This window comes from Furipterus horrens, unplaced genomic scaffold, assembly GCF_987537825.1.
Source record: "Furipterus horrens unplaced genomic scaffold, mFurHor1.1.pri manual_scaffold_11, whole genome shotgun sequence".
NCBI lineage: Eukaryota > Metazoa > Chordata > Mammalia > Chiroptera > Furipteridae > Furipterus > Furipterus horrens.
Genome location: NW_028327181.1, coordinates 2,435,707 through 2,462,558, shown reverse-complemented (window position 1 = coordinate 2,462,558; position 26,852 = coordinate 2,435,707). Strand labels below are relative to the sequence as shown.

Here is a 26,852-nt window from a genome sequence, read left to right as displayed (position 1 = left end):
GTGAATCGGAAAGGCTATGGCGGCCTGTGTAACCGGCGCTGGGAAATCAAGAATTTCTCAGTGACAGGCCACTTACCCTGGTTTCGGGAGCTCCGTTAGCACTTTATACTTAAGAGGAGAAAAACCGCTTTGGCAATAGACTGGGTCTGGGGACACACGGTAGTTGTAACTTTTCTAAGTGTATACGGGCCTGTATGCATTTGAGAAATAGTTTTTCAGTGGCTGCTCCTCGCTGGGCCCTGGGGACAGCAAGACAATGTCCGTGTCCAATACAACGTGCGTCCTGTTGGGGGAGAACTGGCCCCCACGGAGCGTTTCAGACGGGCAGGTGCTGTGAAGAGAACGAAATGAGGATGTGGTGGGTCGGCTGGGAGGGCTACCTGCGCTCGGGGTCAGGGACTGCGCTCAGAGGGGCCCTTTTGCAGCGAGAGGGTGTGGCAGGGGGGTGTTCCTGGCAGAGGGAGGGCTCCGCAGGGTGGCGGGCACCGGCCTGAAGGCAGGCACGTGCCGCGGAGCCCAGGGCTGGGGGCGGCTGGCGGCAGGCGGGGGCCGATGCCGCGGGACTTGCTGGCCCTGCTGCGTTGTGCGCAGGAGACGCGATCGGGAGACGTTCCGGCGCCGCGGTCCGACCCTGCCCGCCGGCCTGCACACGGGGACAGGACCCGAGGGCAGACGCCACACGCCCCCGGGGTAGCCCTGCCGATGTGGGTGCCCCAATGGCACGTGCGGCGGACGCGGTCTCCCGCGGCCGTGCGCGAGGCCGGGCTGCTGGCGGAGCCCTGGCGCCGCTCCAGACGAAGGCTGCGCAGCTGTCCCTTCGCTGAAACCGCAGGCCGTGTGCGGCCGAAAGCTCTACGCAGCGGGGCCTGCCGCCCTTCTCCGCCCGGTGCGCCCCGCGTCCGCCCCGGGTTGGCGCTGGTTGGCCCCTTGGCCGGGCCGCCGGTGGCCGCAACTCCGGGCGCCATTGGTCGGCCACGGCGGGGGGGGGGGGGGGGAGGCGGAACCGGAACCGGCTGTCGCTGGGGGCGGGCCTCGCACAGCGGCGGCGGAGGAGGCTCGGTGGTGGCGGGCTGGAGCGGCGGCCGCGGCAGCCGGGCGGGGGGCGGCAGCTGCAGCCCGGAGCCCCGTGGTGCGGGGCCACGGCCAGGCCGCGGAAGGAGCCCGAGGTCCGGGCCGCCCCGGCTGACCGCGCGGGCCCACGCTGCCCGGAGCCGCCGCCGCCTGTCGAGCCCTGCCGGGGCGCGGGCCGGCCCGCGATGGGGTCCCTGTTCCGGAGCGAGACCATGTGCCTGGCGCAACTGTTCCTGCAGTCGGGCACGGCCTACGAGTGCCTGAGCGCCCTGGGCGAGAGGGGCCTCGTCCAGTTCCGAGACGTGAGTGTCGCCCGGGGACTCGGGCCTCCCGCCCGCGCCTGGGCCGGGCGCGCCGCTGTCCCCATTCCCTAGACGGGGAGGCCGAGGCCGCGGCCCCGGCCGGAGCCGCCGCAGAGCGGGGCCGAGCCCAGCCTCCCGGCTTAGTTGGGAACACTCCGTGACGTCTTCGTCACCTTCGGGTTGTGCCATCAGATGCTTCCGTGCCAGGCTCGGCTAAGCTGGGGAACAACTGTGGAAAGGCCTCTCGGAGCCCTTCTGGAAACTTACGGGGGTGGCGGGGCACAGAGATTGGACAGTAGTACGTACGTAAGAAAACGGCTATAAAGAAAACCAAAGGGCTGTGTGAGGGTGACTCGGCTGGTGGTGGTCAAGGTAGGCTTCTTGGAGGAGGTGACATTTGGGCTGAGACCCAAGGGGAAGGAGCCGGCCCTGGGAAGGGGCGCGCCAGGTGAGCCCAGAGCCCGACTTGGCAGTGAGCGAGGTCTAAGCTCCTTGAGGGGAGGGAAGGGATTTCTGTCGGTTTTGTTCGCCGATGTGGGACCACGTACCATTGCCTGGTAGGGAGTGGGAGCGCCCCCAGTGTTTGCTCAGTGGAAGCTGTCTCGCCAACAAGACACAATAAGCACTTGTTTATGTGTCTGTTTACTTGTTTATTGTTTGTCTCCACCGTGGACAGTTGACCCCCACCGGTTCACTCTGGTCCCACAGCCCTTGGCACTTGTAGGCTTCCATAGGCATTTGTTGAACGAACCCACAAGCTTTTATTGAGTGCTCGCTCTGTTCCAGATGCTGCTGGTTTTGGTGCTGGGGACTCGGTGGCCAGCAGGGAGGACAAGGTCCTTGTGTTCTTGTTGCTCACAGCCTGGGAGGAGGCCGATAAACACCCTCTGATTATGAAGTGTGATAGGGAAGAACAGGGTGTGGAAGGGACAGGATGAAGCCGGACCTCATACTTACTGATGGAACTGAAAATGACTTAGGTGGACCTTTTATTCCACAGGCCACAGGCTCATCCCCGGTGGTTTCCCTTCGTCTTTCCGAGGGGTCCTTCATTTCAAAAGGGAACACCCTCCCCGAGCTGTGATGTCAGTGGCCTTGGGCTGGCACCATGAGGCAGTGGCAAAGTCAAATAGAAAACCCCGAGTGACAGGTGAGGCTGCAGGGCGCGCCCAGCTGTGTTCCTGGTTCCTGGAGCCACTCGGGCGTCGGCACCTGGTACCCACTGACCCGGCAGGTGCTCTGTTGAGCTGCGAGTAGCACCTTGAGGCTCAGGAAACAGTCGCGACAGAAGAAACAAGCTCCCGCCTCTGTAGCAGGTGGAGTCGTTCCGTCGTCCTGTTAGCCCTGGGCCGGACTTATCAGCCTAAATCTCAGCGGCTGGAACCGGTGCCCTGGTCGCCACAGAGACTCCGGTGTCACCGCCTGCCTCCATGTCAGGTAGCAGAGTGTGCTTACTGAAAACCAGGGGGAGAGGGAGAGCGTGGCGCACCTTCTTCTAGAAGGAAGAGGAATGCTAAGGATCTCTCGTGCAGTGCTGGGCCTTCCGTGCTGGGGAGGCCGGGGGGTGTGTGAGAAGCGGCGTGGATGCTGGCGCGTGGAGTTCCAGCACGCCTGACATTTCCCCGCTCCTCTCGAGTTCTTCCCGACGTCCCGTTCACCGCATGGATCAGTGACCTCAGCCTTTTCTGGCTTGCGCAGGCCGAATCATTTTGCCCTTTAAAAAGCTAACCCTTCTGCGGGAAAGGAGGCAGGCCGAGGGTTTCTATGGTGGCTGCCAGCGAGAAGACCTGGAAAAGAAAGGTTGTTTAATGAACCGGAGGCCCCCGCGAAGGGCGCCGGCATCTCTCCGGGGCACGGTCTGCAGTCTAAGGACGATTTCCCCCGGAGTCCCTGAGCTGCTCCGCGGGAAGGTCACCGGTTGGAGGCTAGGAATGACGGACGGCACCAGGCACCCCCGCCAGCGTCCCTGGGTTAGGGGTGAGTCTTCAGATGAAGCTGCGTTTAAATGTACTTCGTATCCTGGCCTGGAATCAGGGCGATGCTGCTCCCTGAAAAGGAAAGAGAAATAAAACTTTGTAGAAGAAACCACGTAACGGGAGAGAAGGGAGAACACACATGAGATGGTGATGACCGTGGCTGTCACACCGACCGCGCTGGCGTCGTGGCCACCGAAATCTGCCTCCGTGCCAGGATTCTGTTTGGAGGACCGCAGCGTCCAGTTAGACGTCCTGGTGTTTGACAGTGAAGAGGGGGAGTCGGAACTGGGAAGTGGTGCTGCTTGTAGACGGTCCCGGTGCCTGGGCGCCCTCGTCACAGTCTCGGCCTGTCGCCACAGGTGTGGCCAGAGCACTGGGAAGTGGAGCGCGCCGACTTTAGATAAGTTTGAGTTCCAGAAGTGAGTGTGAAGGCGACACCCAGAAGTGAAATTAGAATTTTTTTTTTTATCTCCTGGTGAAGTCTTTAAAAAATAATTCAAAAAACGAAACAAGAACCGAACCTTTGGGGTAGACGCGCTCATGTTCCTTGAGGAGTTTCGTGCCAAGCTGTGGTCTAATGATGTTTTTTGAGCATGCCCACTACAGATGCGGGGGAGTAAAGAATTCTTGCCCTAAATGCCATTCACATAAATGATTACTGTAAGGTTTTTTAATTATAAAATAATATATGTGGAAGAAAACATATACTGTGGGAAATTTGGAAAATACAAGAACAAGATAATAACTTCTATGATTCTGATACTTAGAAATAAACACTTTCACTTTTTGGTTAAGATTGGCCAAAATTTGTTTTAAAGATTTTATTTATTTATTTTTAGAGCGAGGGGAAGGGAGGGAGAAAGCGAGAGAGAGAAATACCAATTGGCTGCCTCTCTCATGCCCCCAGCTGGGGACCTGGCCTGCAGCCCAGGCCTGTGCCCTGACCAGGAATCGAACTGGCGACCCACAGGTTCGCAGGCCGGTGCTCAGTCCGCGTTGCCACAGCTGCCTGGGCTCAGGTGTTTCTGATAGCCATGGCCCGGTCGCCTTCTAGGAAAGGGACATCGGTTTGTACGCCTGCTCAGTAGCCCGTGAGGGCGCGCTCTTCCCCACACACTCGCCCGTAATATTTTATTTTTAAAGTCAAATTCATCTTTAAATTTTAGGATGCTCAAAGAAATTGTTTTATTCTTTCCTCAGCTCAACCAGAATGTAAGTTCTTTCCAAAGGAAATTTGTTGGTGAGGTGAAGAGGTGTGAAGAGCTGGAGCGAATACTGGGTAAGTTTATTTTATAACCTAAACAATCGTTTTTACATAAGCAAACCCTGTTCACTTTAGAAGAATGAGAAAATGCGGATTAACAGAAAGGAAAAAAGAAATTGTCCGTGTTCCCATTCTTCAGAGATCATTGCTGCTCCATTGCTTCGCGTTACCTTTCCGTGGCTTTCTGCTCACCTGAGAAGGTCAGGGTTTGCACCCGTGACGGTCGGGTGGTGCCGTTACAGTCGGCTTCCCGAGCAGTGTCAGTCCTCACTGGGACCTCCCTTCCCGTCAGCACTGACCGTCACCGTTGGTATCGGCGGCACACTGTTGGTTACATTAATGTGCCGTAATGTATTTAACCGATCCCCTGTGGTTCATTGTAACTTAGGAACATTGTATACGTGTTAACACATGACTTAAAATTATATCAATGAGCAGAGGAGGTAGGAAGAGGCAGGCGGATTAGTTGTTGGGAATTTCCTCTCTCTCGGGCTTTCCTTTGCGAGGTCTGCGGCTGAGAAAGTAGAGGTTTGTTTAAGGAAACACACCAAATCCAGAGGCGTGGGGGAGCTTGTGTGCTAAAGCCTGGCTCCCCGATGGCCCCCAGGGAGGATGGCCTCCAGGGGACGCGTCTCCCAGGCGCTGAGGGAGTGAGGGGTGTGCTCGGTCAGGGTCCCGGTCTAGACTGATGAGTAGGCGCTAGCCGAAGGGTCGCTGGTCCTTGCATCAGGCCCTGGCGTCGGCCACACCTCGCTTTGGCTCGTTTCCCAAAGGTGTGGTCGGTGCGCCCCTGCCTCTGCAGCTGACACACATCTGAGACCCACAGGGTGTCTCCAGTTTGACTGAGCTCCGTCCCTGCGGTGGGCAGACCTGAGGCTTTGTGCTGAAGGCAGTTTGCTGCTGACCTTCGGGTGTCAGGGCCTAAGGGTGCAGGGAGGGGGGCCCAGGCGGGGGAGGAGGGCCTCGGTAACACGGTAAAGAAATGGGGTTCCTGCGGGGTCCCGGGGGCAATTGTCGGTCTGTTGCTGTTACTCCTGCACTTGCAAGCATGTCCCTAACCTCCTGGTTCTTCTGCACGTGCAGAGCTAGGCCGGACCCAGAGTTCTCCCACTCAAGTTTCAGACGTGAAGGGGAAGTGGGGAATGTCAGGGAGTGCGCACCCAGGTTCTTGTTTAGGGTGTCACTGCGTGCTGCTCTGTCTGGGCAGCGTCGGGCTTGGGGAGAAGGTTGCCGCGGACGACCCGCAGGTCTGCGGTTTCAGTGCATGGAGCCGCCAGCCCTTGATGACCCGGGGACGGGGCATGTAAGGGCCGGACGGGCCTCGTGGTCCGCGTTTGAGTCTGATTGGCTTCCCTTGCTTCCGCAGCGTACTTGGTGCAGGAGGTCTCCAGGGCTGACATTCCCCTTCCCGAGGGAGACGCCAGCCCTCCTGCCCCGCCTGTGAAGCACGTTCTGGAGATGCAGGTAACTTCCTTCTGAAGATGCCGCCTGAGGCCACTGTTCCCAGACTCGGCTTGTTTACTCCCTTATGGTGCCTCGTGCTTCCTGGCCTTTCCTCTCAAACCGTGGAATGGAAAGGGCAGAGCCTCGTGGCAGTGAACCCTCGGCAGTAGGTCACCTGTGACGCAGTCTACCTGTCACGCGGTTTTCCTTTCAATGAGAGGCGTGTGTCCCCTTTCCAGGTGGTGCCAGACACAGGCTGATGAGAGGCTCTCTGTCGCGGGCTCAGCGTGGGCTTCTCCAGCCTCGGCTTGCCTCTCCCGGCGAGTCCCTGAGGCTCAGTCCTGTCCCCATTTTCTGAGCCTCCCCCTGATTTCCAGCAGCTACTAGAAGGTGATAGATTGTTCCAGGCGGGCAGCCAACGGAACTCATCTTCTCCCTGAGTTGAGTGTCTCAGATGTTGGGGACACAGCCGTCGCACCCCGCCCGTGGCTGACCCCCTGAATGCTCATGGCGCTGGACGAGAGCCGAGGGGTCCCGTGGCCCTTCCCCAGCAGTCCTAGCTGCGGGCCGGGACCGGTCCCCTGCTGGCGCCCGCTGGGCCGTGGGAGGGAGTCATCGCACATCCGGGGTGTGAGTGGGCACCACGGAGAATTGCACACAGATGAGCAGAAAGCCGTCATCTGGTTTGGCCTGTGTGAAGGGTTGGTTGGGGTGTAATTCCCAATCCGGTGATTACCGGCTGTTCCTAGTTTTATGAGGCGGGCACAGTAATGAATGTAGCGTGTCAAGGGGCTGGTTTGAAAACAAGTTTTCTGGAGCCCGTCATTTGTTTTACAGACCTCTGCTTCCCTTGTTCTTATGCTTAAGCGTTGTTAAGAATGCTTTGTCTGTACCAGATTATTTAGGAAGAATTTTTATGCCCAATTCATTGGAAGTGTGGCTGTGTGGAGACTCTTCAGCTGGAGTCGGGTGCATATGTTTATAACAGATTATCTAAGCGCAGTTTCTGTGTCACAAACAAAAGGAAGCGTGGCCCTGAAAGGGGAAGGCTCTTGATGTGCGATGGCAGATAAGCAGACTCAGAGAGGCAGACCACAGTGAGGGGCGGCCCGAGGGGACCCAGCGTCCTGCCACAGCGCAGCCCCCACCCCCAGCGTCACCCGCGGCAGCAGGGAGCAGCGGAGGGCGGCCTTCAGAAATTGCTGCGTGCTTCCTGTCCCTGTCAAAGGGCCCTGCTGGGACGGGCGTCCCGTGGGACCCTCGGACGAAGCCCCGGCCCCCAGGAGCTGCTGTTCTGTTCCAGGAGCAGCTGCAGAAGCTGGAGGTGGAGCTGAGAGAAGTCACGCAGAACAAGGAGAAGCTGCGGAAGAACTTGCTTGAGCTGATCGAGTACACGCACATGCTGCGGGTGACGAAAGCCTTCGTCAGGCGGAACGTGGAGGTGCGGGGGGCCGCGGGGCGCGCGGGGTGCCTTCACAGGGGCTGGCCCCGGGTCTCGGGGTTGTCAGTGGTTCCTGTCGACGCCTGGCTTTGCCAGGAGGGTCTGACCTGGGCTTTGTTTGCAGCTGGGTGATGCGGCCTGAGAAAATGCTCTACGTTTTTTGGTGGGGCTTGGTTTCAGCAATAAGAACCCCTCCTCTTTGTAAACTGCCTCAGTTTGCAATTGAAAACAGTCTTTCTATGATCACGAGTGAAAGGAAGAAGTTCAAGTCTAAAATTTAGTTTTCATTTCCAAATTGCTAAGAGCAAAGGAGGTAAAAAAAACCCCCACTAATTTATAAGAATAAAGAATAGCCCCTGTAGTATCCCTGCATGCTCCTGCGTATCAGGCAGAAGGACTCCCTTCCAGCTCAGTCATATGAGAAGGTGAGTTGACCTTGGAGTACGGGGCGACAAAAGTCACAGCTCCACTTCGATGCAGATGGCTCCGGGCCGCCCCGGTGAGGCTTGGGGAGGGCGTGCGCCCCCTCGGTCAGCGCCAGGGGCTGGGTCGGCGTTGCCGCGGGACGCCAGTGCCTGGGCTGAGCAGCCGCGGTGAGCCCGCCCGGCGCCGCTGCTGGCGAGCGTGACAGCGCTCACCTCTTAACGCGATGCCCCGGTTTCCCGTCTCGTTGCAGTTTGAGCCCACTTACGAAGAACTGCCTGCCGTGGACAGCGACCCCTTGTTGGAGCACGGTTACATGCAGCGGCTGGGCGCCAAGCTGGGGTAGGTGCTGTGCTCCGGGGCCTGTCGCGGTGAGGGCGCTGCTGCTCCGCGCCCCGAGAGCTGGAGAGAGGGCCACCTCTGCGGGCGTCACTCCAGCGAGCCTGACGTACCTGGCCTGCGGGCTGGACTGGGCTGCCAACGCCGGGGCAGGTCTGAAGGGCCTCTTTATGCTCGTGGTTTGTGCTCTTTGCTGGGAATCATGGCAGCTTGTTCCCTCGCGTGGTTTCCTTACGGACGTTCGCCCCCCCCCGGTCGTTGCTTGTCTGTAGGAATTCAGTGTTGGCTTTGAGGTGTGTCCTCCGCCGAGAGTTTGTTTTTACGTTGGTCGGGTACCTGGGAGCCCACCACCAACCTGGGGTCGTTTCGCATTGAGTTCTCAGCTTGGCTTTTTGTTGTCGCCCTGCGTTTAATGTGAACTCAGCCACAGGCCTGAGTGCATGCTAACCTGGGGCTGGGAATTCTCCATGAGGACCTGCCCTGTAGCCAGAAGGGGAACAGATGTCCTTGCAGGGCCTTTGCAAGGCGGATTTTTTCCTCCTCCACCCGTCACTGAAGGTGTGGCCCTTCGGGGAGAGCATTGGGGGGGTCCCTTCCTTCTCCCACCTGTACAGGCCCAACGCCGTCCCCTGTGCTGGCGGCGGGACCCGGGGAGCCTGCGCCGCCCGCTGCTCTGCTGCCTCAGAGTCTCTAAGTCTCGGCTCGGCGCCACGTTGGAAAGGGTGTTTCAGACGCTTTTTGTCCGGCATTTCGGGGCCTGGCAGTGGGAGGGCTTCCCGAGTCTCCTGCATCACTTTGTAGACGCGTTGGGTCCGGATGCCCCGCTTCCGGTCGGCGGCAGCTTGTCTGTGGTCTCGCAGGTTTGTGTCCGGCCTGATCAGCCAAGGGAAAGTGGAAGCGTTTGAGAAAATGCTGTGGAGGGCCTGCAAAGGGTACACCATCGTGACCTACGCGGAGCTGGACGAGCCCCTCGAAGACCCTGAGACGGTGAGTGTCCCGGGCCCTTTTGCAGCGACACACGTGCCCAGAGCTGCGGGCACCGCGGTTGGCGCACCGCTGCGGGGCGTGTTCACCTGGCGCCTCCCCCTCGCGTGTTCCGGACGCGGTCCCTAGAATCAGGACGACCTTCCGCGCTGCCACAGCTCGGCTGGGAGGCCCCCGCGCGCACGCCGCTGCCCCCCCGCCCAGGTCCCGCTCAGCGCTCGCCGGCTGTACCGTCTGGTGCAGCGGAGGGCGTGGGTGGGCTCGCGCTGCGGGGTAACGGTCTCCGCTCCTCGCTGTCCTTCCTTCAGGGTGGTCGCTCTCTCTTCCCGTGACTTGCCTGACCCAGGCATTGGAAACTAGCACAGGCCAATTTTTTTGGAAGCCTGACTGTTGCTCAGTTTGGGTTTGTCTGACGCGTTCTCGTGATTAGATTCAGGTCAGTGTCTTTGGCAGGGAGGTCACAAAAGGGGTGCCGCACTGTCCCCACTGCGCCTGTCATTCGGTATTCGTCCGCATTTGCCACTCTCCTCGGACAGAGCAGCCTGGCTGCTGTCACCTCAGTCTGCGTCAGGGATGGCGCGGCTCGTCACTTACGCAGCAGTGCCAGTCTTGCAAGCACACCGGCCACGGCCGCCTCTGCCCCGGTTTGGCTGGGACCTCTCCCCCTAACACCATACTTATATTTATATCTTCTTCTAAATTAATGTCTTATACCTAAAACTAAGCTTTCCTGATCTTTGCCCCAACCTGCCCTTCTAGGCTTGCCCAGCTCGGTGGGGGCAGCTCTGTGTGCTAACTGCTCAGGGCAGAGCCGGGGGTCACCCTGGCCTCCCTTTGCCCTCACATGCGTGTCTGGTCCATCAGAAGTTGCGTCGGCCCATCCTTGAAACAGGAGGAGACCCTGGCCCTCGTCACCTCCACCCCTCCCCCTGCTCCAGGACATGAGCCCACACGAGCGAAGCTTATCTGCCCTCCCTGCGCTCAGGGACACTGGACAGCATTTGCGCACTGTGCGTGGGGACACTTTAACAGCAAAGTCACCAACTAAAAGCACACAAACTGCACTAAATAGATCATGATGAGGACACTTGTTCACGTTTGAGGTAAAACAGGAAGACGGAGAGTCACCTTGCCCAGCTCGGTGGGGCACACGCATGTTAAGTGACTCACGATTTTTGTCACTTCGCATGACTCCAGGTGACCAGAAAACGCTGCGAGGATCGGTCTGGGGCTAGGAGAGGGGTTCGCGGTGAGCTCGCGTCTGTGGGCCCCACGGGCCTGAGGGCCAGCAGCGTCTGCGGGGGGATGACTGGCAGAGGTGACAGAGTGTGCACTGCCAGCAGAGTCCTCGCCATTGTGGACATGGAAGTGACAGCTGTCCTTGCTCCCCCTGTAGGGAGAAGTCACGAAGTGGTACGTGTTTCTCATATCCTTTTGGGGAGAGCAGATCGGCCACAAGGTTAAGAAGATCTGTGATTGGTAAGAAACGTTCATTTCATTCGTTTCTCTGTATTCAGGAGCCTGTAGTTCTGCCCTGACCCTCTGCCCAAAGGAAACACAGTGGATTCGGGGCTGCTGGGCGGTGTCACGGGACAGCGTTGCGGCACACGCTGTTTTCAATCATAACTTGTTATCTCTCTCGCCAGCGCAATACTTAAAATAATTTAAAAGTGGAGATCACGTTAATAACATTCCAAGATTTATGTTCTGTTGTTGTTTTTTTTTTAAATCAAGGCTTAAGATCAATTAGAAAAAGACTCAAGTCGTAGTCTTTTGTGCCTTCCTGTCGCTTTTAGCTGCAGGTTGACTTACTGTGGAACTCGGCGGCTTTCTCCTTGGCCCGGGGGACGGTGTGGCACGGCCGAGGTGTGCAGGCTGCGAGTCGGGGCAGCCTTGGGCACGCCCCCAGGTCACGGTGTCCTGTCTATGAACTGGGTGGGGTGTGCGGCGGGCTCCCGCGATGGCAGGTGAAGGGCTCGGCAGTAGGTGTGGAGGACGTTGCAGCAGGGACCCGTCTGTGACCGACTCTGGTCAGCACATGGGAAAACAGGCAAAGCCAAGCAAACACGCGGAAGGCAGCCCTCCGTTTTCTCACCTCGGGACAGTCCAGGTGGCCTTGCTCCTGGGGGACTCGGATGGGGCTCGGGTTTGTTTTTGATCCGTGTCCCCGAGTGTGATGCTCAGTCACCGGTGCCATGGACAGTCGTTCGGGTGTCACGTGGACAAGCCGCGTGTTATTTCATAGGGAGCGATTTATTTTAACGGATGTCAGAGGAACTACAGCCAGCAAGCCCGGCGGCCATTGCTGAGGGCCTGGCTGGGTCACGGGTCTCATTTAATAGTCGGGACTTAAAGGGAAGTGCTGAGGCGGGTGGGGGCGGCCGCTGTGTGGGCGGTGGGCCCAGCCCTGCGCACCACGCGTGTCCCAAGAGGGCGCGGCTCTGTGAGGGAGGGAGGGGCGGACGGCAGCATGTGCCCGAGGCAGGGCTGGCCGACGGGAGCTGTGGTCTTCCTCTTATTTCTCTTTTTCTAAAGGTCATCACTGTTGTGTATTACCTTCGTCTTTCTGTCTCAAACCTGTTTAATGACTCCCACCCCAAGAAGGGTGGTGCGCTTCCCGGGGGTTGGAACTGGGTGTGAGTTTAGGGAGTGATCCCGGCCAGGAGGGGGATTTGGACGCAAGGGCGAGTTTGTTGAATTCGTTGAAATCAGCAGAGGTGTGTAGGGCGGACGCCTCTCTGGGCCAGGTTCTCCCGGGGGGCTGCCTTCATCCCCCTGGGCAGGAGCTGTGCCCAGTGGGGGCTGAGTTCAGTCCTCGCAGCCCGTCCACGCTCCCCCAGTCCTCCTGGGCGTGCAGCTGTGGCATTCTGTCTCGCAGTTACCACTGCCACGTGTACCCCTACCCGAGCACAGCCGAGGAGCGCCGGGAGATCCAGGAGGGGCTGAACACCCGCATCCAGGACCTGCATGCGGTGAGTGAGCAGCTGCCTCGTTGGCGAGGGCTTTGCCACCTGCAGTCCGTTCCCTTTGTCCTTTTCCTTTTTCTTTAGGATTTTATTTATTTATTTATCTTTAGAGAGAAGGGAAGGGAGGGAGAGAAGGAGAGAAACAATGTGTGGCTGCCTCTCACACGCCCCCAACTGGGGACCTGGCCTACAACTCAGGCACGTGCCCTGACTTGGAATTGAACCAGCGACCCTTTGGTTCATAGGCTGGTGCTCAATCCACTGAGCCACAGCAGCCAGAACCCGTTTCCTTTCTGCTTTCACATGACATGTTTTGGTTGTGACAAATCAGGTGCTTTAGGGAAACTGGAGGTCACTTAGCTCCCTCCACTTCGTGGCAGTTTTATTTTGCAGCCTGTCACAACCAACCCTAGATGGCAGCAGACTTGGAAATGAAAGTTCCTCTTTGCTCTGTCGGAGGGCATTTCTTCATTGCAGGAGACCAGCGAGCCCGTTTCGGTGTGACCCTGGTTTCATGTGTCTGCCTGTGGCAGGAGGGCTCTCGGTGGCCAGAAGCTGGCTGTGAGCTGCCTAGGCGAGAGGGGACTTGGCAGGACAGGGTGGGAGGGGGTGGCCAAGGGCCACGCTGCCACGGTGACCATGACCTCTGGCCATTTCCTATGGCCCTGGGGTCATGTTCTGGGAGGCAGCTCTAAGAGAGCATCTGATTGGCTGAGCTTCGGTTTTCCACCTGCCTCTTGGTGGGCCTGGGGTCCCGGGGGAGCAGGGAGGGCCGCCACCTCAGCTGTCTCAGGGCAGGCAGGTGCCTGGTGGTGCCCTCCGTCAGCGGGGGGACTTCCCCTCCAAAGGCAGGTGCCTGGCGGACGGAATCTGAAAACTGCGCCCCCGCTGACGGCGCCCTGTCCTCGCGCAGGTGCTTCACAAGACCGAGGATTACCTGCGGCAGGTGCTGTGCAAGGCCGCCGAGTCCGTCTACACCCGCGTCATCCAGGTGAAGAAGATGAAGGCCATTTACCACATGCTGAACATGTGCAGCTTCGACGTGACCAACAAGTGCCTCATCGCCGAGGTCTGGTGTCCCGAGGCCGACCTGCCGGGCCTGCGCCGCGCGCTCGAGGACGGGTCGGTAAGCAGCCCTGCGGCCGCACGCTGCTCTGGGGCGGTCCGAGCTCGTGAGTGCGGAGAAAGGGGGAGGATGGCGTTTCACGGAGCCACGGGGAGTCACGGAGGGCCGGTCGTTCCCTGGTGTGCGCGCGTGGGCTCCCCTCGCTCTCCTGGGTAAGGGACTGGCGCCGGGGTTCTTCATCACAGAGAAGCAGACAGGAACGGGCGCTCTCTTTCCCTTCTCCCAAAGGCTGCACGCTGTTTGTGCTGTTGTTTTCACAAGGTTTCCCTCTTTTCTGAAGACACCTTATTTATTTATTCTTGGAGGGAGGGGAAGGGAGGGGGAGAGAGAGGGAGAGAGACATCCATAGGGCGAAGCATCAGTCGGTTGCCTCACGTACGCACCCCATCCAGGGGCTCTGATGTCCTGCTGGGATGCTGGGACTACCCACACCCGCGTGTAGCTGCTACTCCCAGCGCGCGGCCTGTGTCCCCACGCCCCCCGCCCTGCCCTGGCAGGGCCCTCCCCGCCCCCACCAACCTGTCCGAGCCGGTCAGCACTTTCCCACGGGGTCCGCCCACAGCCTGGCCGTAGCAGTGTTTGTTGGGAGGGCTCTTGGACAGTAGTTTTTCTTCCTTTCCTCTTTTCCACATGAAAGAGAGAAAGCGGCGCCACAGTGCCCTCGTTCATGAACACAGTCCCGACGAGAGAAACGCCCCCAACCCTGATCCGCACCAACAAGTTCACCGAGGGCTTTCAGAACATCGTGGACGCGTACGGAGTGGGCAGCTACCGGGAGGTGAACCCAGGTGGGCGTCGAAGCGCGCGGCCGCTGCGCTGTCACGGTGTCCAGCATCGAGCGTTGGCGGCTGGGTCTCTGTGGGCGCGGCGCGGCCGGATGAACTGGGACGCTGTGCCCTGGCCGTGGGTCAGCAGCCGCTTCCCTCCCTGCAGCGCTCTTCACCGTCATCACGTTCCCCTTCCTCTTCGCCGTGATGTTTGGGGACTTCGGCCACGGCTTCGTGATGTTCTTGTTTGCCCTCCTGCTGGTGCTGAATGAAAACAACCCGAGGCTGACGCAGTCACAGGAGGTAGGGGCGTGTGCGCGCCGGCCATTCCCAGCAGCGGTGGCGTCGGTGGGGCTTGGCTGCTTTCTATTGGGCCCCGGAAGAGCCGTCGCAGAACGCTGCTCAGCGCTGGCCCGCAGCCGTGGCCCGCCTGGCCGCGACGTCAGAGGGGCAGGTGGGTCCCCTCTGTGTGGCAGCGACGTCTGTGACATCGCCTTGTTTTGGGGAGCCCTGTGGGGCACGGTTGAGAAGGCTTCTGCACCAGTGTAGAGCACACGTGTGCACCCCCTTCCCACGGCGCCCTTTGCCCAGTGCGTGCCGCTCTTCACAGATCCTGCGCATGTTCTTCAACGGCCGCTACATCCTCCTGCTGATGGGGCTCTTCTCCGTGTACACGGGCCTCATCTACAACGACTGCTTCTCCAAGTCCGTCAACATTTTCGGCTCCGGGTGGAACGTGTCTGCCATGTACAGCTCCAGCCACACGGCCGCAGAGCGCAGTGGGAGGGCGCTGTGGAAGTACGTGCACTGTGCCACACGGGGGCCCCGTACCCACATAGGCGCCCCACACCTATTGGGGTCCCAGAGCCACACTGGGGCCCCGTACCCACATAGGCGCCCCGTACCTATTGGGGTCCCAGAGCCGCACGGGGGTCAGGTGGGAAGAGCGCTGGGCGGGGGCTCACCCCGTCCCTCCTGCTCTCTGTTGCAGTGACAGTGTGGTCAAGCACAACAGGGTCTTGCAGCTGGACCCGAGCGTCCCCGGAGTGTTCCAAGGCCCTTACCCTTTCGGCATCGACCCCGTGAGTGCGTCCCCCTGTCCCCTGGGCGCCTCTGTGTGCGGCCCAGTGTTCCTATCGCAGGGACTTCTCAGACTGTTCAGAAGGGTTCACTGGCTTTGCTTTTTCTCTTAATTTTATTTTTCAGTCACAGTTTATGCTCAATATTATGTTACGTTGGTTCCAGGTGGACAGCACAGGGGCTAGACAGCCATCTACTCCACAAAACGGTTCCCTCGGTATTTCTGGGACCTACCTGGTACCACGCGTGCCTTAAATTAAGTATTGAAATGGGCATTGCATCCACGTGGTTTAAAAGTAGGTCTGTGGGGATATGTCCTGTATATCAAAGGTCCAGGTCTTGTGGAAAGTCTCCTCCCGCCCCGTCCTTGTGGACTCCGTCCGTTCCTGGCCCTCGCCCGACCCTGAACCTGCCATGAGTCGCTCGTGCCCCCTTCCGCAGTGCGCTTAGGCAGAGCATGCAGGTACACACAAACGTGTGCTCCCCTCCTCTTCGTTTTACCCCAACGATCGTTCTGCTCTTACCTGGAGGGGTCAACGCCTTACCCCAAGGGGGGTTTCCTGCTGCGCGCCAGCGTGTGTTGAGCCTTCGGGAGCTCTCCGCTCGGCTGCGGGCGTTCCTCCTCCGCCCCTGCGCCCGCCCGCCCCAGGAGTGAGCCTGTGAGCCGGCCTCGCCCCAGATCTGAGTCGGCCATGCGCACTGGCCTGCCCTTGCCCAGATCCCGGCCCTGAGCACCTCACTCTGAAATCCGATTCTTCCTTAGAAAGAACGAGTATCTGTCCTTTTGTCCTGCAGTTAGACTTTACTATAAAATATACTTAGAAGACAGTATATCGCCTTGGCTGATTTGGCTAAGTGGATTGAGCGCCGGCCTGTTAACTGGAAGGTTTCAGGTTCGATTCCCAGTCAGGGCACAGGCCTGGGTTGCAGGACAGGTCCCCACTTGGGGGTGCGTGAGAGGCAACCAATCGATAACATCTCTCACTCGCTTTCTCCCTCCCTTCTCCTGTCTGTAAAAGTAAATAAATGAAATCTTTTTAGAAAAGATAGTCTATCAAATGTGTGCATGAGCTGTAACACACACACTTATAGGTCCCTGCCCAGGGTCAGAGACCGCAGGCCCTGCTAGCCCCTCCCCCACCCCCCCAGACAGTGCTGCGGTCCCCTGAGCTCCAGGTGCTCGTCCTCTCGATCTCCTCCTCGCTGTCCTTCCTGGGCACATTCCCTGGCTCCCTGCCATTCTTGGAGCTTTATGTTAAAGATGGAGTCGCTCTGTGACAGTCTGCAGCCCCGCTTTCGGAAACTAGCCATTCTCAGGCGGGAGGCGTCACGGAGCAGGTCTGCGTGCTGCCTTCTTGTCACATTTACAGCTGCCTCCCAGTCGCAGATGGGAACCTTCTCCCCTGTCACCCGTTCTCCCTGAGGCTGTGGGAGGACGTAACCTGTCTGTGTTTGTTTTGCTTTGTCTTTAGATTTGGAACTTGGCCACAAACCGCCTCACTTTCCTCAACTCTTTCAAAATGAAAATGTCCGTGATTTTAGGAATTGTTCACATGACTTTTGGAGTCATTCTGGGAATATTCAACCACTTGTAAGTACAGATTTTTTAAGAGCAATGTTCCTAAGCCCAGTTTGGTATTTATGGCCTTGCCTCTTGATGGTAGACTGTCCGTCAGAGGCGGCTGGCCGTGGCAGAGGACTGCGCCACGCGAGCCTGCTTTCACGACCGTTTTCTGGCATTTCATCGGTTCATTCATTCAGCAGATATTTACTGCGCACGTAGAATACGCCAGGTGGCATGTGGGCGCTAGGGATTGAACAGGGAGCAGGACAGGAAACGGGGACTATGTTGTCACGTGAGGGGGGCAGGCACAGGAAACGGGGATTATGTCATCCCGTGAGGAAGGCGGGCACAGGAAACGGGGATTAGTACGTAAGAGGGGCGGGCAACACGCATTCACATTCATTTCAGGAATTGATGCTTTTCTTTCGTTTTTGTGTAAATGAGGGAACTTGGTTTATGACACTAGTGCAGCGACAGTAAGAGGTCGTACCTTCTCCCTCTAACTGGGCCTGTGGCGTCCTCACGTTCCTGCCTGTGGGTCCCTGAGTCCCAGTGTGAGTCGTAAGGCGAGTGCTGGGGTGCAGAGGGGGGCTTCCTCACGAGGAAGTTACTTTTTGTCTCAGTCCAGTCTGCTTTGTGGGTTGATGGCTTGTTTTTCCCCCTAGGCATTTCAGGAAGAAGTTCAATATTTACTTGGTTTCCGTCCCAGAACTGCTCTTCATGCTCTGCATGTTCGGGTACCTTATATTCATGATCTTCTACAAGTGGCTGGTTTATTCGGCGGAAACCTCCAAAGTCGCTCCCAGCATCCTGATCGAGTTCATTAACATGTTTTTAATCTCGGGAAGTAAGAAACATCGCTTTTACCCGGGCCAGGTGAGTCACCCTCCACCTTCCGAGCTCGCGGGCAGTCCTCCCGCGGCCTCCTGTGCGGGCCAGGGGGCGGCGGCTGGCGCTCCCGCAGGCCTGCCAGGCGCCGGGGGCTGTTTCTCACTAAGGTGTTATGGAGAGGTGCCAGCCTGCTCTGGACACTCTGCGGGGGGCGCTGGCTGGCAGGGCGATCCAGACCTGCTGCCACACGGTGGCTCTCGAAGCATGTCACTGGAAGGGCCACCCAGTGCCCCTGCTTTTCTGGTTTCTTTAAAATCCACCTCTGACCTGGGTTGGCCATCAAGGATCAGCACCTGGACCACAGCCGGAGGCCCTCTGCAAAAGCGGCTTCTCTGTCGTCATGTGTTTGCGTGCGGCCACGCCTGCACAAGGAGCATGGGCCCCGGGGCCACCTGCCCCGCTGCCACCTCCAGGGGGGCTCTGGGCACACGACTTACCTTCTGCGCCTTGGTTCCCTCACCTGCAAAATGGCCATAAAAGTAGGACCCGATTCACACTGTGGGGTCATGTGTTGAAGCACAGTGAGCGTGCCGTGGGCTGTCCTGGCCCTGAGGGTCCTGGTGCTCAGACGGGGTCCCCGCCCTGTCTGCAGGATGGGGTGAGGACATCGCGGCCACGTGGCACGGTGTCCGAGGGACATAGGATCCTCTCCGTCGTCATGGCCACAGCTTGTGTTCCTGGAGCCCTGCTGTGTTTTGGTTTAGGTCGTGTTGACCTGGGACCTTTGGGCTGTTGCCCACGTCCCCCCGCTGCCCCCCTGCTTACATCCCGTTCGGCTCTCAGCTTACCTGACTGCGCTTCCCTGGGGGGCTGCGGACCAGCATCCTTTTTGAATGGTTTGCGTTTTTCCTCTTCTTTATATTTCTCTTGTTGAGGATTTTTAACGTTGCCTTTTATCGTTGTTTTACTGCGCCTTTGGAGAGCAACGCAGGTTAGGCAGACACCGCGGGAGTTCGGTGGGGCCGGCGCTGTGGTCAGAAAGGCCAGGGCGGCGGGAACCGGCCCTGTGGCTGCTCCTGCCTGCGCGCCCCGGGCTTCCCCGCCTCTCACTCAGCCCCCGGGAGGCAGCGTCTCTGGTTGGCCCCGGGCCCTGGACGTGGGCTGGTCTGCCTGACGCCACCGCTCACGGCCCGGACGTGCTTCCGCCTGTGGCCCCGCTCCTGCCGGCACTTTGCGGCCAGGGTGCACGCACAGACATGCCTCCTGCGGTGCGCGGTGCTCTGGGGACCCATGGCTGTGGCGGGGGGTGGGAGCGGGCAGACAGAGCTGAGCAGGGGACAGTGCCCTGCTTGGTCATCTCTTGAAAACCCACCTCCCGATTCTGTAAAACCGTTCCAACCTCAGGGCTGTGTCAGCCTGCGTCTGCCCCTGATTTAAATAACTGCATCGTGACTGAGATGCCAGAGGAGAAAGATAAAGACAGAGTCCTGGGGGCAGCAAGAGAGAGGCGGAGAGTTGCCTACAAGGGGGTGCATATAGGACTATCAGCTGATTTCTCAGAGGACACTTTGCAGGCAAGAAGGGACTGACAAGCAGTATCCAATGTGGTGAAAGGCAACCTACAGCCAGGATTACTCTATCCGGCAAGGCTGTCGTTTGGAATGGAAGGGCAGATGAAGTGCTTCCCAGACAGGGTAGAGCTGGGGAGTCCATCCCCAAACCATTGTTGTGTGACGTGTTGGAGGGACTTACTTGAGAGGGGGAGGATCGAAACTATGAACACTGGGGTGACGGCAGACTCACAACCATCAACAACTGAATCTAAAAAATAAAAACAAGGTCCAGCTGAGCAAAGCAGAACAGGAACAGAACCATGGGTATGGGGATCATTTGGAGGGTTGTCAGCTTGGAGGGGGGAGGGGGAGAAATGGGGAAACGGTGCAGGGACTAAGAAGCATAATCGGTTGGGGCAAAACAGACGGAGGGGTTGGGAGTGGTGTGGGAAAGGGTGGGGCCGGGGAACTTGTGTGCACGCCCATGGACATGAACTAAGGGGGTGGGACTGCTGGAGGGGGGGTGGGTGCTGGGCGGAGGGGAGCAAAGGGGAAAAGGATTGGAACTACCGTAACAACATAATAAAATATACTTAAAAAAATAAAATAACTGCAACACCTCTTGTTTTAAGGAGGTGTTTCTAGTTTTGTTGCGAATGCTAGGTCCATATGCTCCACACGTACAAATCAGTCCCCGTTCCTCAGACAGTCACTGTAACTTAGAACAACAGAACCAAGGGGACAAAAAAGCATTTAGCTTGTATTGTTATTTTCCCACTGACAGCGTTTTCAGAAAACTATCAGCTGGAGTCTGGCTCTGGGATTTCCTGCACGTGTCTTACAGCTGCAAGCGGAGCGCCACGTGGCCTTCCAGTCGGTGTTAGTCACCAGCTCTGGGAACGGCCCGCGGGCACGTGCCGCTCGGCTTGCGTTGGCTCCTGTTCCGTGTTAATCAGTCAAGGGCCCCGTCGCTGACCTCCCGCCCCCCTCCCCCGACAGGAGCGCGTCCAGAGGCTGCTGCTGGCCGTCACGGTGCTGTCTGTGCCCGTCCTCTTCCTGGGGAAGCCGCTCTTCCTGCTGTGGCTGCACCGCGGGCGCGGCTGCCTTGGCGTCAGCAGGGTGAGTACCCGGGCCCGCCGCCTGTGGTCCCGGAGGTTTGGTGAAGGGGACCCCTTTCCGGGGCCCCGCCTCCTGTTCGAGAGCCGGCGGCCCTGCTGTAGGCCCTGCGATGCCTGCTCGGCGGCAGCGTGGCGTCCTGAGCTGCTGCGTCGGGGGCGAGCCTGCCCCTGAGTCCTGTCACAGTGACAACGTTCCGGGATAGAAACGATGCGCTTTAATCCTGGGAACCGCGGAGCATACGGAAAACGATGTCCTTAAGTTCTGCCACTCAGTTCCATAACCCACGTTCCGTTTCTTTCTAGACTGTTTTCTTAGGTGCCTCGTCTCTTATTTTCTCTCTTTTTAAAAAAAATTATGGTAAAATATACATAAGTTTTCTCTCTCAGCCATTTTACGTGCACAGTTGAGTGGCAGCAGGTACATCCTCAAGGCTGTGCAGCTGTCACCGCTGTCCTCCGTCTCCAGAAATTTCATCTTCCTGCACCCAAGCTGTTCCCATGGCATACTCACTCCTCACCCCTCCCCCAGTCCCGGGCTACCGCTTCCTGTCTATGGATGTATCTTCTCCCTGTCTGTGGATGTACCTGCTCCCTGTCTGTGAACGTGTCTGCTTCCCGTCTTTGAACGTGTCTGCTTCCCGTCTGTGGATGTATGACTTGACACCCCAAAGCACCTCCTGTAAGTGGCATCGTGCCCTCTGTCCTTTGTGACCGGCATCTGTCACTCAGCACAACACCCTCCTGTTCTTCCGCGTTGCGGCCCGTGCCAGAATCTCCTCCTCTCTCAGGCTGATCACGCTCCGTGTGTGGACGGAGCGCACTTGGTTCGTGAGTTCACCCAGGAGTGGTGGACTCTCCGCTGTGCGGCTGCTGTGAACACGGCGCATATGTATCTCCTGAGGTCCCGCTCTCAGCTCTAAGGGGCCAGGACCCAGAACGGGGACCCTGGCTCAGGTGGAAATTCTGTGTTTGCTATTTGGGGAACCGCCAGTTTCCCACAGCAGCTGCGCCATGTGCTCTAGGTGACACGTGTTCTTGAAGGTCCTTTTTTGCATTTTTTATCCTTTGTGATTTTTTAAAAAGATTTATTTATTTTCAGAGAGAGGGGAAGGGAGGGAGAGAAACATCAGTGTATGGTTGCCTCTCACGCACCCCCAACTGGGGACTTGGCCCACAATCTAGGCCTGTGCCCTGACCGGGAGTCGAACCGGCGACTCTCTGGTTCACAGGCCAACGCTCAGTCCACTTAGCCACACAGCCAGGGCACAGCCTTTGCTTTCAAAGGCCCTGACTACATTTCTGTGTTTGTTACCAGAGGGGTTACACGCTTGTGAGGAAGGACAGCGAGGAAGAAGTGTCTCTGCTGGGAAGCCAAGACGTAGAAGAGGGGAGACACCAAGCAGAAGACGGATGCCGGGACGTGACAAGTGAGGAGGTAACGTTGCCGTCGCTAATGAGAGACATAGGCCGACAGCTGAGCTTCCCTGGAGACAGCTGTCACTGTAAGACCACAGTGATAATCTTCTAAAAAGCAAAGCAGAGGCTTCGGGTGGTGTCTGATGGTTGACGGTGGGCAGAGGTGTGCCGGCCACCGTCGGAGAAGGTGTCTTCAGGCGCCTCTGTGGACTGTGACGGACTTTATCATGGGGGGATTTACATACAGGAAGGTTGGGTTGGAGCAGACGGGAGGCCCTGCCATCTGCACGGACGACCCTTCACTCCGACCCCTGCTGCAGCGCCGGTTAACCGCGTAACTCGGGGCTGACGATGACACATAGGGACAAAGGATCAGGACGCACCACGGGCCACGCCTCCTGGTGGTCTCCTGGTAGGGATTGCTTGTAACCGACACTGTCACCAGTTTGTCCTGCTGTCCTGGCCATTGCTAACAAAAATATTTACGGCTGTGCTGTAGGGGACACAGGTGACCGTCAGCTAGGAGGCCCCGGCGCGCTTTCTCGGGAGAGAGGGGTTGCTCACAGCCTGGAACTAAACTGAAAGGAGCTCCGGGTGCGGAGGTGGCGTTAGTGCTGTCCCTGTGTCCCCGCCCCCTCTCTCCCACCGGCAAGCCCGAGACAGAGCACCCAGGTGTCACTCGGCGTGTGGTGTCCTGAGGTGGGCCCAGTGCTGTCAGCCAGCAGCGAACTTGAATAAGGAGTGAAACGGGCCGTGAAGCCGCGACGCGGGGTCTCCAGCGCTGCTTGCTTTTACAGTCGTCCTGTCCACGCTTTGGGTCACATGTTGTTGTTTCGGTTTAGTGATGGGATTGGTGGCGTCAGCATTGTGAGCTGTGACATCAACTGACTTCAAGTGCCACAAACGTTACTTGTGCAAACTTCCCGTCCGGGTCAGAGCTCCCCTGTAGTTATAAGGAGGAGACCCGGTCGCCCCGGCTTCCAGGGAGCCTGCTGGCTGCCATCGGGATGGGAGCAGGGCTGGCCTTGGGGTACCTGCTCTCTGGACCCCAATTCCAAGAAGCCTGGGTTGGATTTTCTTGGCAAGTTCAGCCCATGTGCTCCAGCCACGTGGCCCCATGGTGTTGGAACCATGGCCACAGCGAACTCCGGGATTCTCTTCTTTTTTAAGTCATACGACCTTTCTTTTCTCTTTTTTAAATTAAGGATTTTTTTTTTATTTTTTGATAGAAGGGAAGGGAGGAAGAAAGGGAGAGAGACATTTATGGGAGAGAGAGAAACATCCCGTATGTGCCCCCAAACAGGGACCGACCCCGCTACCCAGGCACGTGCCCTGACCAGGAATCCAACCAGCGACCCTTCAGTTTGAGGGATGACACCCAATCAGTTGAGCCTCACCAGCCAGGGCTGTGTTGGGCTTATTGTCTTCAGTTTTTCAGTCAGAGGGAAAAGTACTCTTAGCCGGTCATGACGGGCAGGAAAGGTTGGGGAAGCTGTGCTGGGCCTGGCCAGCGGCCCTTCACCCACTGAAACGAGTGTCTCGGCTCTGGGGCCGGAAGCCCACGGTCAGGCTGTGGGCAGGCCTGGCTTCTCCTGAGGCCGCCCTCCTCAGCGTGCAGCTGGCTGGCCTTGCCCTGGGTCCTGACGTGGTCTCTGTGCCCACCTGTCCCTGGTGTCTCCCGCCTTCCCAGAAGGCCCCCAGTCCTTTTGATTAGGGCCCGGCCATAGGACCCCATCGCACCTTAATTAACTCCTTAAAAGCCCTGTTCTCCAAAAACAATCACATCGGGAGTTAGCGCTTCAACATCTGAATTTGGGGGGAGGCCAGTTCAGCGCTTAACAGCTGTGGCCAGGGTGCGGGGTTAGACGGGGGGAAGCAGCTCCCCCAGAGGAGAGGCGCAGAGCTGGCCGACGGGACCCGGCGCTGTCTGCCGCTCTGGCTGCTTCCCTTCCTCGGCCTCTCCGGTGAAGACGGGCCGGGCTCCTCCGGTCAGCTCTGTGTGGTCCTTACGCAGTTTGGTGTTTTGCTTCGGGACCCTTGATGATTCCGAGGCACGTAGGAGACCGGAGCAGGGCTGGGAGGACGGAGCGCCGTCCTGCCCGGGGCCCTCGTCCTTTCCCTCGCTGGGGTGCCCCGCTCCCCGTGTGCCTGCGGTGAGCCCTGTGGTTGGGGACTGCTGGCGTTCCCTTGGGGCTCCGTGGTTACTGAGACGGCTGGGGGTCCCCGGGCTGCCTCAGGGCTCTGGCCCAGCCCCCCAGGCCCCCGGCGGGGCTGGCAGTCGCGCTCCCGGCCCGCGAGCCCCGCCCACACACCCCGTGCACCGCGGCGGGTCCCCAGGAGCCGGCTCTCCACGCCGGGTTTGTGCTCGCGGCTCGCGGGGTGTGCGCGTGACGCGCTGACTGACGGCTGTGTGTCCTCTCTCCTGCAGTTTAACTTCGGGGACACGCTGATGACCCAAGCGATCCACTCCATCGAGTTCTGCCTGGGCTGCATCTCCAACACCGCGTCCTACCTGCGGCTCTGGGCCCTCAGCCTGGCGCACGCACGTAAGTGTCGCCCCTGCCCACGGCGGGCCCACGGGGCGTGTTAGGTGTGCGCGAATGTGAGCCCGTCGGCACGCCCCCTCCTCCTGTGCGGAGCCCGGGGTGGCTGCTCGGCTGGGCTGCCGTGAGAACCCCGGAGCCAGGAGGGCCTGGCGGCTGGGGGAGGCCGGGGGCGCCGTTACCGCTCTTGTCGTTACTGGCGCTTCGTTCCGTCCCGCCTCACCAAGTGGGAGCCTGCGTTTCCGTCCGGCGCGTCCTAAAACCATGCTGGCCCGCGTCCTCCCTCTGCTACCTAACACGCGTGCCCCATGACAGGGTGTTTCCACAACGCAGAGGGCCAGCTTCACCGCCAGGTCACCGTGTAAACAACACGCATGTGCTTTGTGATCGGTGACCAGTCCCGTGCTCCTGGCTGTCTGCTGGGGGCTGATGGGTCCCTGTGCCTCTGTCCCATTCACACACAGACAGCAAAGCAGGGGGTGGCTCTCCTCCCTGTGCAGCAGTGATAAGCCCAGGCGACATTTCACGAAATGGGGGACCAAACGAGGGAGCTGGCCAGCAGAGGTGGAGGTGCAGCCAAGAGGCAAACGTGGGGACCCTGGAGGTGCGGTGCGGCCTGGCCGAGGCAGGAGTGTGCGCGGTGGTCCTTCGGGGACTGGCCGCAGCGGAGGGCCTGGGGGAGCACGCTCATCTGGGGGAGCTCACTGTCTGTCCGTGTGAAGGGGGGCGTGGTTGTAACAAAGGAGACGCAAATGTCCCAGGAGAAGTGATGTCTGGGAAACTCTGGGAGACATCGAGGACATTGAAGCTGCAGAGGCCTCTGCGCTGGAAGCCGACCCAAACTCAGAGACGTATGTGACGCTGGCTAGGTGTCGGGAAAAGTGCTCACACCGTGCCCGGGGGCCCGGCCTGCCCAGGTTACACGAGGAGAAGGCACATGTTCAAACGAACCTTGATACGTTTTAGTTGTTCTTTTTTGTAAAAAAAAAACGCAAAAGTTAAGTACTCGGTGTTTCTCATGTTTTAAAAATAGATTTACTATTTTTTCACTTTTTATGCATTTACAAACCAACAATAAAAGCGTTTTTAACGTTTTGACAAGTGTTTTAAAGGAATGCGAGCAATGGTCGTTTTCCCCCTGGTTACCCAGCGTGCTCGGGTGTCGCCGGCGGCACGACGTTTTCTCGCCCCGCGCTGCTGGGCAGCCGGCCAGCCGGTGCTGCCACACTGTGCGCGGGGGTCACGCGTCTCAGCCGAGCTCTCCTGGCGCTGGTACTTTTACAAGCGTAGCGGGACGTTTGGAGTTGCGTGGCTGGGTGGGGTCCTGGCCTGTCCCCTTCGTTCTGTGAGGAGGGGACTGAAGCCCCTGAGGGCTGGTGCCGACGCCGGGACACCCAGTCGGTCACTTAAGTCACAGCCAGCACCACGTGGACGCCCAGCTTCCTGCCTGCTGGCCCAGAGCTGCGTCGGGACAGAGCCCCAGTTTGGCGCAGGGTGTCCCGCGGGAAGACCGGCCTCTGACTTCCCTGGCCGCCGTCTTCCTCGGCGTCTGCGGCGGTTTGCGTGAGCAGCAGAGCACATGTTTACTATAGTAGAGGAGGGCGTGTTAGCTTATGGAGAGCAGTTCGGAATTGTCAGAAGGGAACTCCGTCCAACTAGCTAACCAAAGCGCCTCACTGAATATAACTGGTTGACTTTGCAAAATGGTTCGTTCACAGAGCTGTCCGACGTCCTGTGGGCCATGCTGATGCGCGCGGGCCTCCGGGTGGACCAGACCTACGGAGCCTTGCTGCTGTTCCCGATGATCATGTTCTTCGCAGTGCTGACCATTTTCATCCTTTTGATCATGGAAGGGCTTTCTGCGTTTCTTCACGCCATACGCCTCCATTGGTGAGCTGGACATTAGCTTTGGAGCTGCCATTTAAGAAAATCTAGCCCCTCCCCCTAAATGCGTGCATATAAAACCCACACAAACACCTAGTGCTTAATTTAGGCTTGTTCTTCCTAACATCGGGATCTGTATTCAGATCCCCTGAGTTATAATTGGGTTTGTTTCACTGATAAGTAAAAGCAAGTTTATGCTTGCCGAGTGATTATGTGTATTTCATACTTGGAGTTCACGTTGGGCCTGACAGGTTGCTTTATCTTGTGAAATACTTCATACATATTTTTAATGTCTCACAGTGTCTATCAGATTACTTGTCTGTGTGTCCAGTTACCGAGGTGGGGAGGGAGGCTCTTTATGCTGGTGTGTGTTTGCATGTGGCGTGTGCGTGGCGTGTGTGTGGTGTGATGTGTTAGTGTTGCAGTTACGCACTGAGAAAGCCAACGTGGCGGTTTGCGTGAAGATTTTACCTAAGTACAAACATTTCTGCCAAGAGCACGTATGGAATGAAGCACAGGAACTTCCTTTTTTTTTAACTTACAAAAGTTGCTTTAAGAAATGTAGGCCATGTTATTCACAACCTTTCTTTAATGCACGGAATTTTCTTTTCTTTTAGGGTAGAATTTCAGAACAAATTCTATGTTGGTGCAGGCACCAAGTTTGTTCCTTTCTCATTCAGACGACTGTCATGGAAGTTCAGTGATGATGTGGCGTGATCGTATCGCTGTATCCAGCCAGCTTTCAGATGGATGGAGAATTA

At 58.3% G+C, this 26,852-nt stretch overlaps 1 protein-coding gene across 2 annotated transcripts; it reads left to right on the top strand.

Moving 5' to 3' along the window:
• The first annotated feature begins 1,239 nt into the window (after window positions 1-1,239).
• Window positions 1,240-26,852, top strand: ATP6V0A2 (ATPase H+ transporting V0 subunit a2). Of its 2 annotated transcripts, XM_090292505.1 has the most exons (21): window positions 1,240-1,373; window positions 4,550-4,628; window positions 5,980-6,077; window positions 7,360-7,497; window positions 8,174-8,262; window positions 9,120-9,246; window positions 10,640-10,722; window positions 12,122-12,215; window positions 13,123-13,335; window positions 13,973-14,123; window positions 14,269-14,405; window positions 14,713-14,900; window positions 15,094-15,184; window positions 16,655-16,773; window positions 17,412-17,700; window positions 19,794-19,810; window positions 20,133-20,249; window positions 21,566-21,683; window positions 24,093-24,210; window positions 25,926-26,097; window positions 26,709-26,852. In XM_090292505.1, exons 1-21 carry the CDS (start codon window positions 1,257-1,259, stop codon window positions 26,806-26,808), a joined length of 2,655 nt encoding a protein of 884 aa, XP_090148631.1. In that variant the 5' UTR covers window positions 1,240-1,256; the 3' UTR covers window positions 26,809-26,852. The 2 variants fall into 2 exon arrangements, with proteins under 2 accessions (XP_090148631.1, XP_090148630.1); XM_090292504.1 differs by lacking the exon at window positions 19,794-19,810 and having other exon boundaries at window positions 17,412-17,622; window positions 20,130-20,249; window positions 21,564-21,683.

What these genes read in the sequence shown, in the direction of transcription:
- ATP6V0A2 (XM_090292505.1), top strand. Translation starts at nt 1,257, where the DNA reads ATGGGGTCCCTGTTCCGGAGCGAGACCATGTGCCTGGCGCAACTGTTC. An exon ending in AGTGGGAGGGCGCTGTGGAA is followed by an intron (nt 14,901 to 15,093) that starts GTACGTGCACTG and finishes TCTCTGTTGCAG; the next exon opens with TGACAGTGTGGTCAAGCACA. An exon ending in GGGACGTGACAAGTGAGGAG is followed by an intron (nt 21,684 to 24,092) that starts GTAACGTTGCCG and finishes TCTCTCCTGCAG; the next exon opens with TTTAACTTCGGGGACACGCT.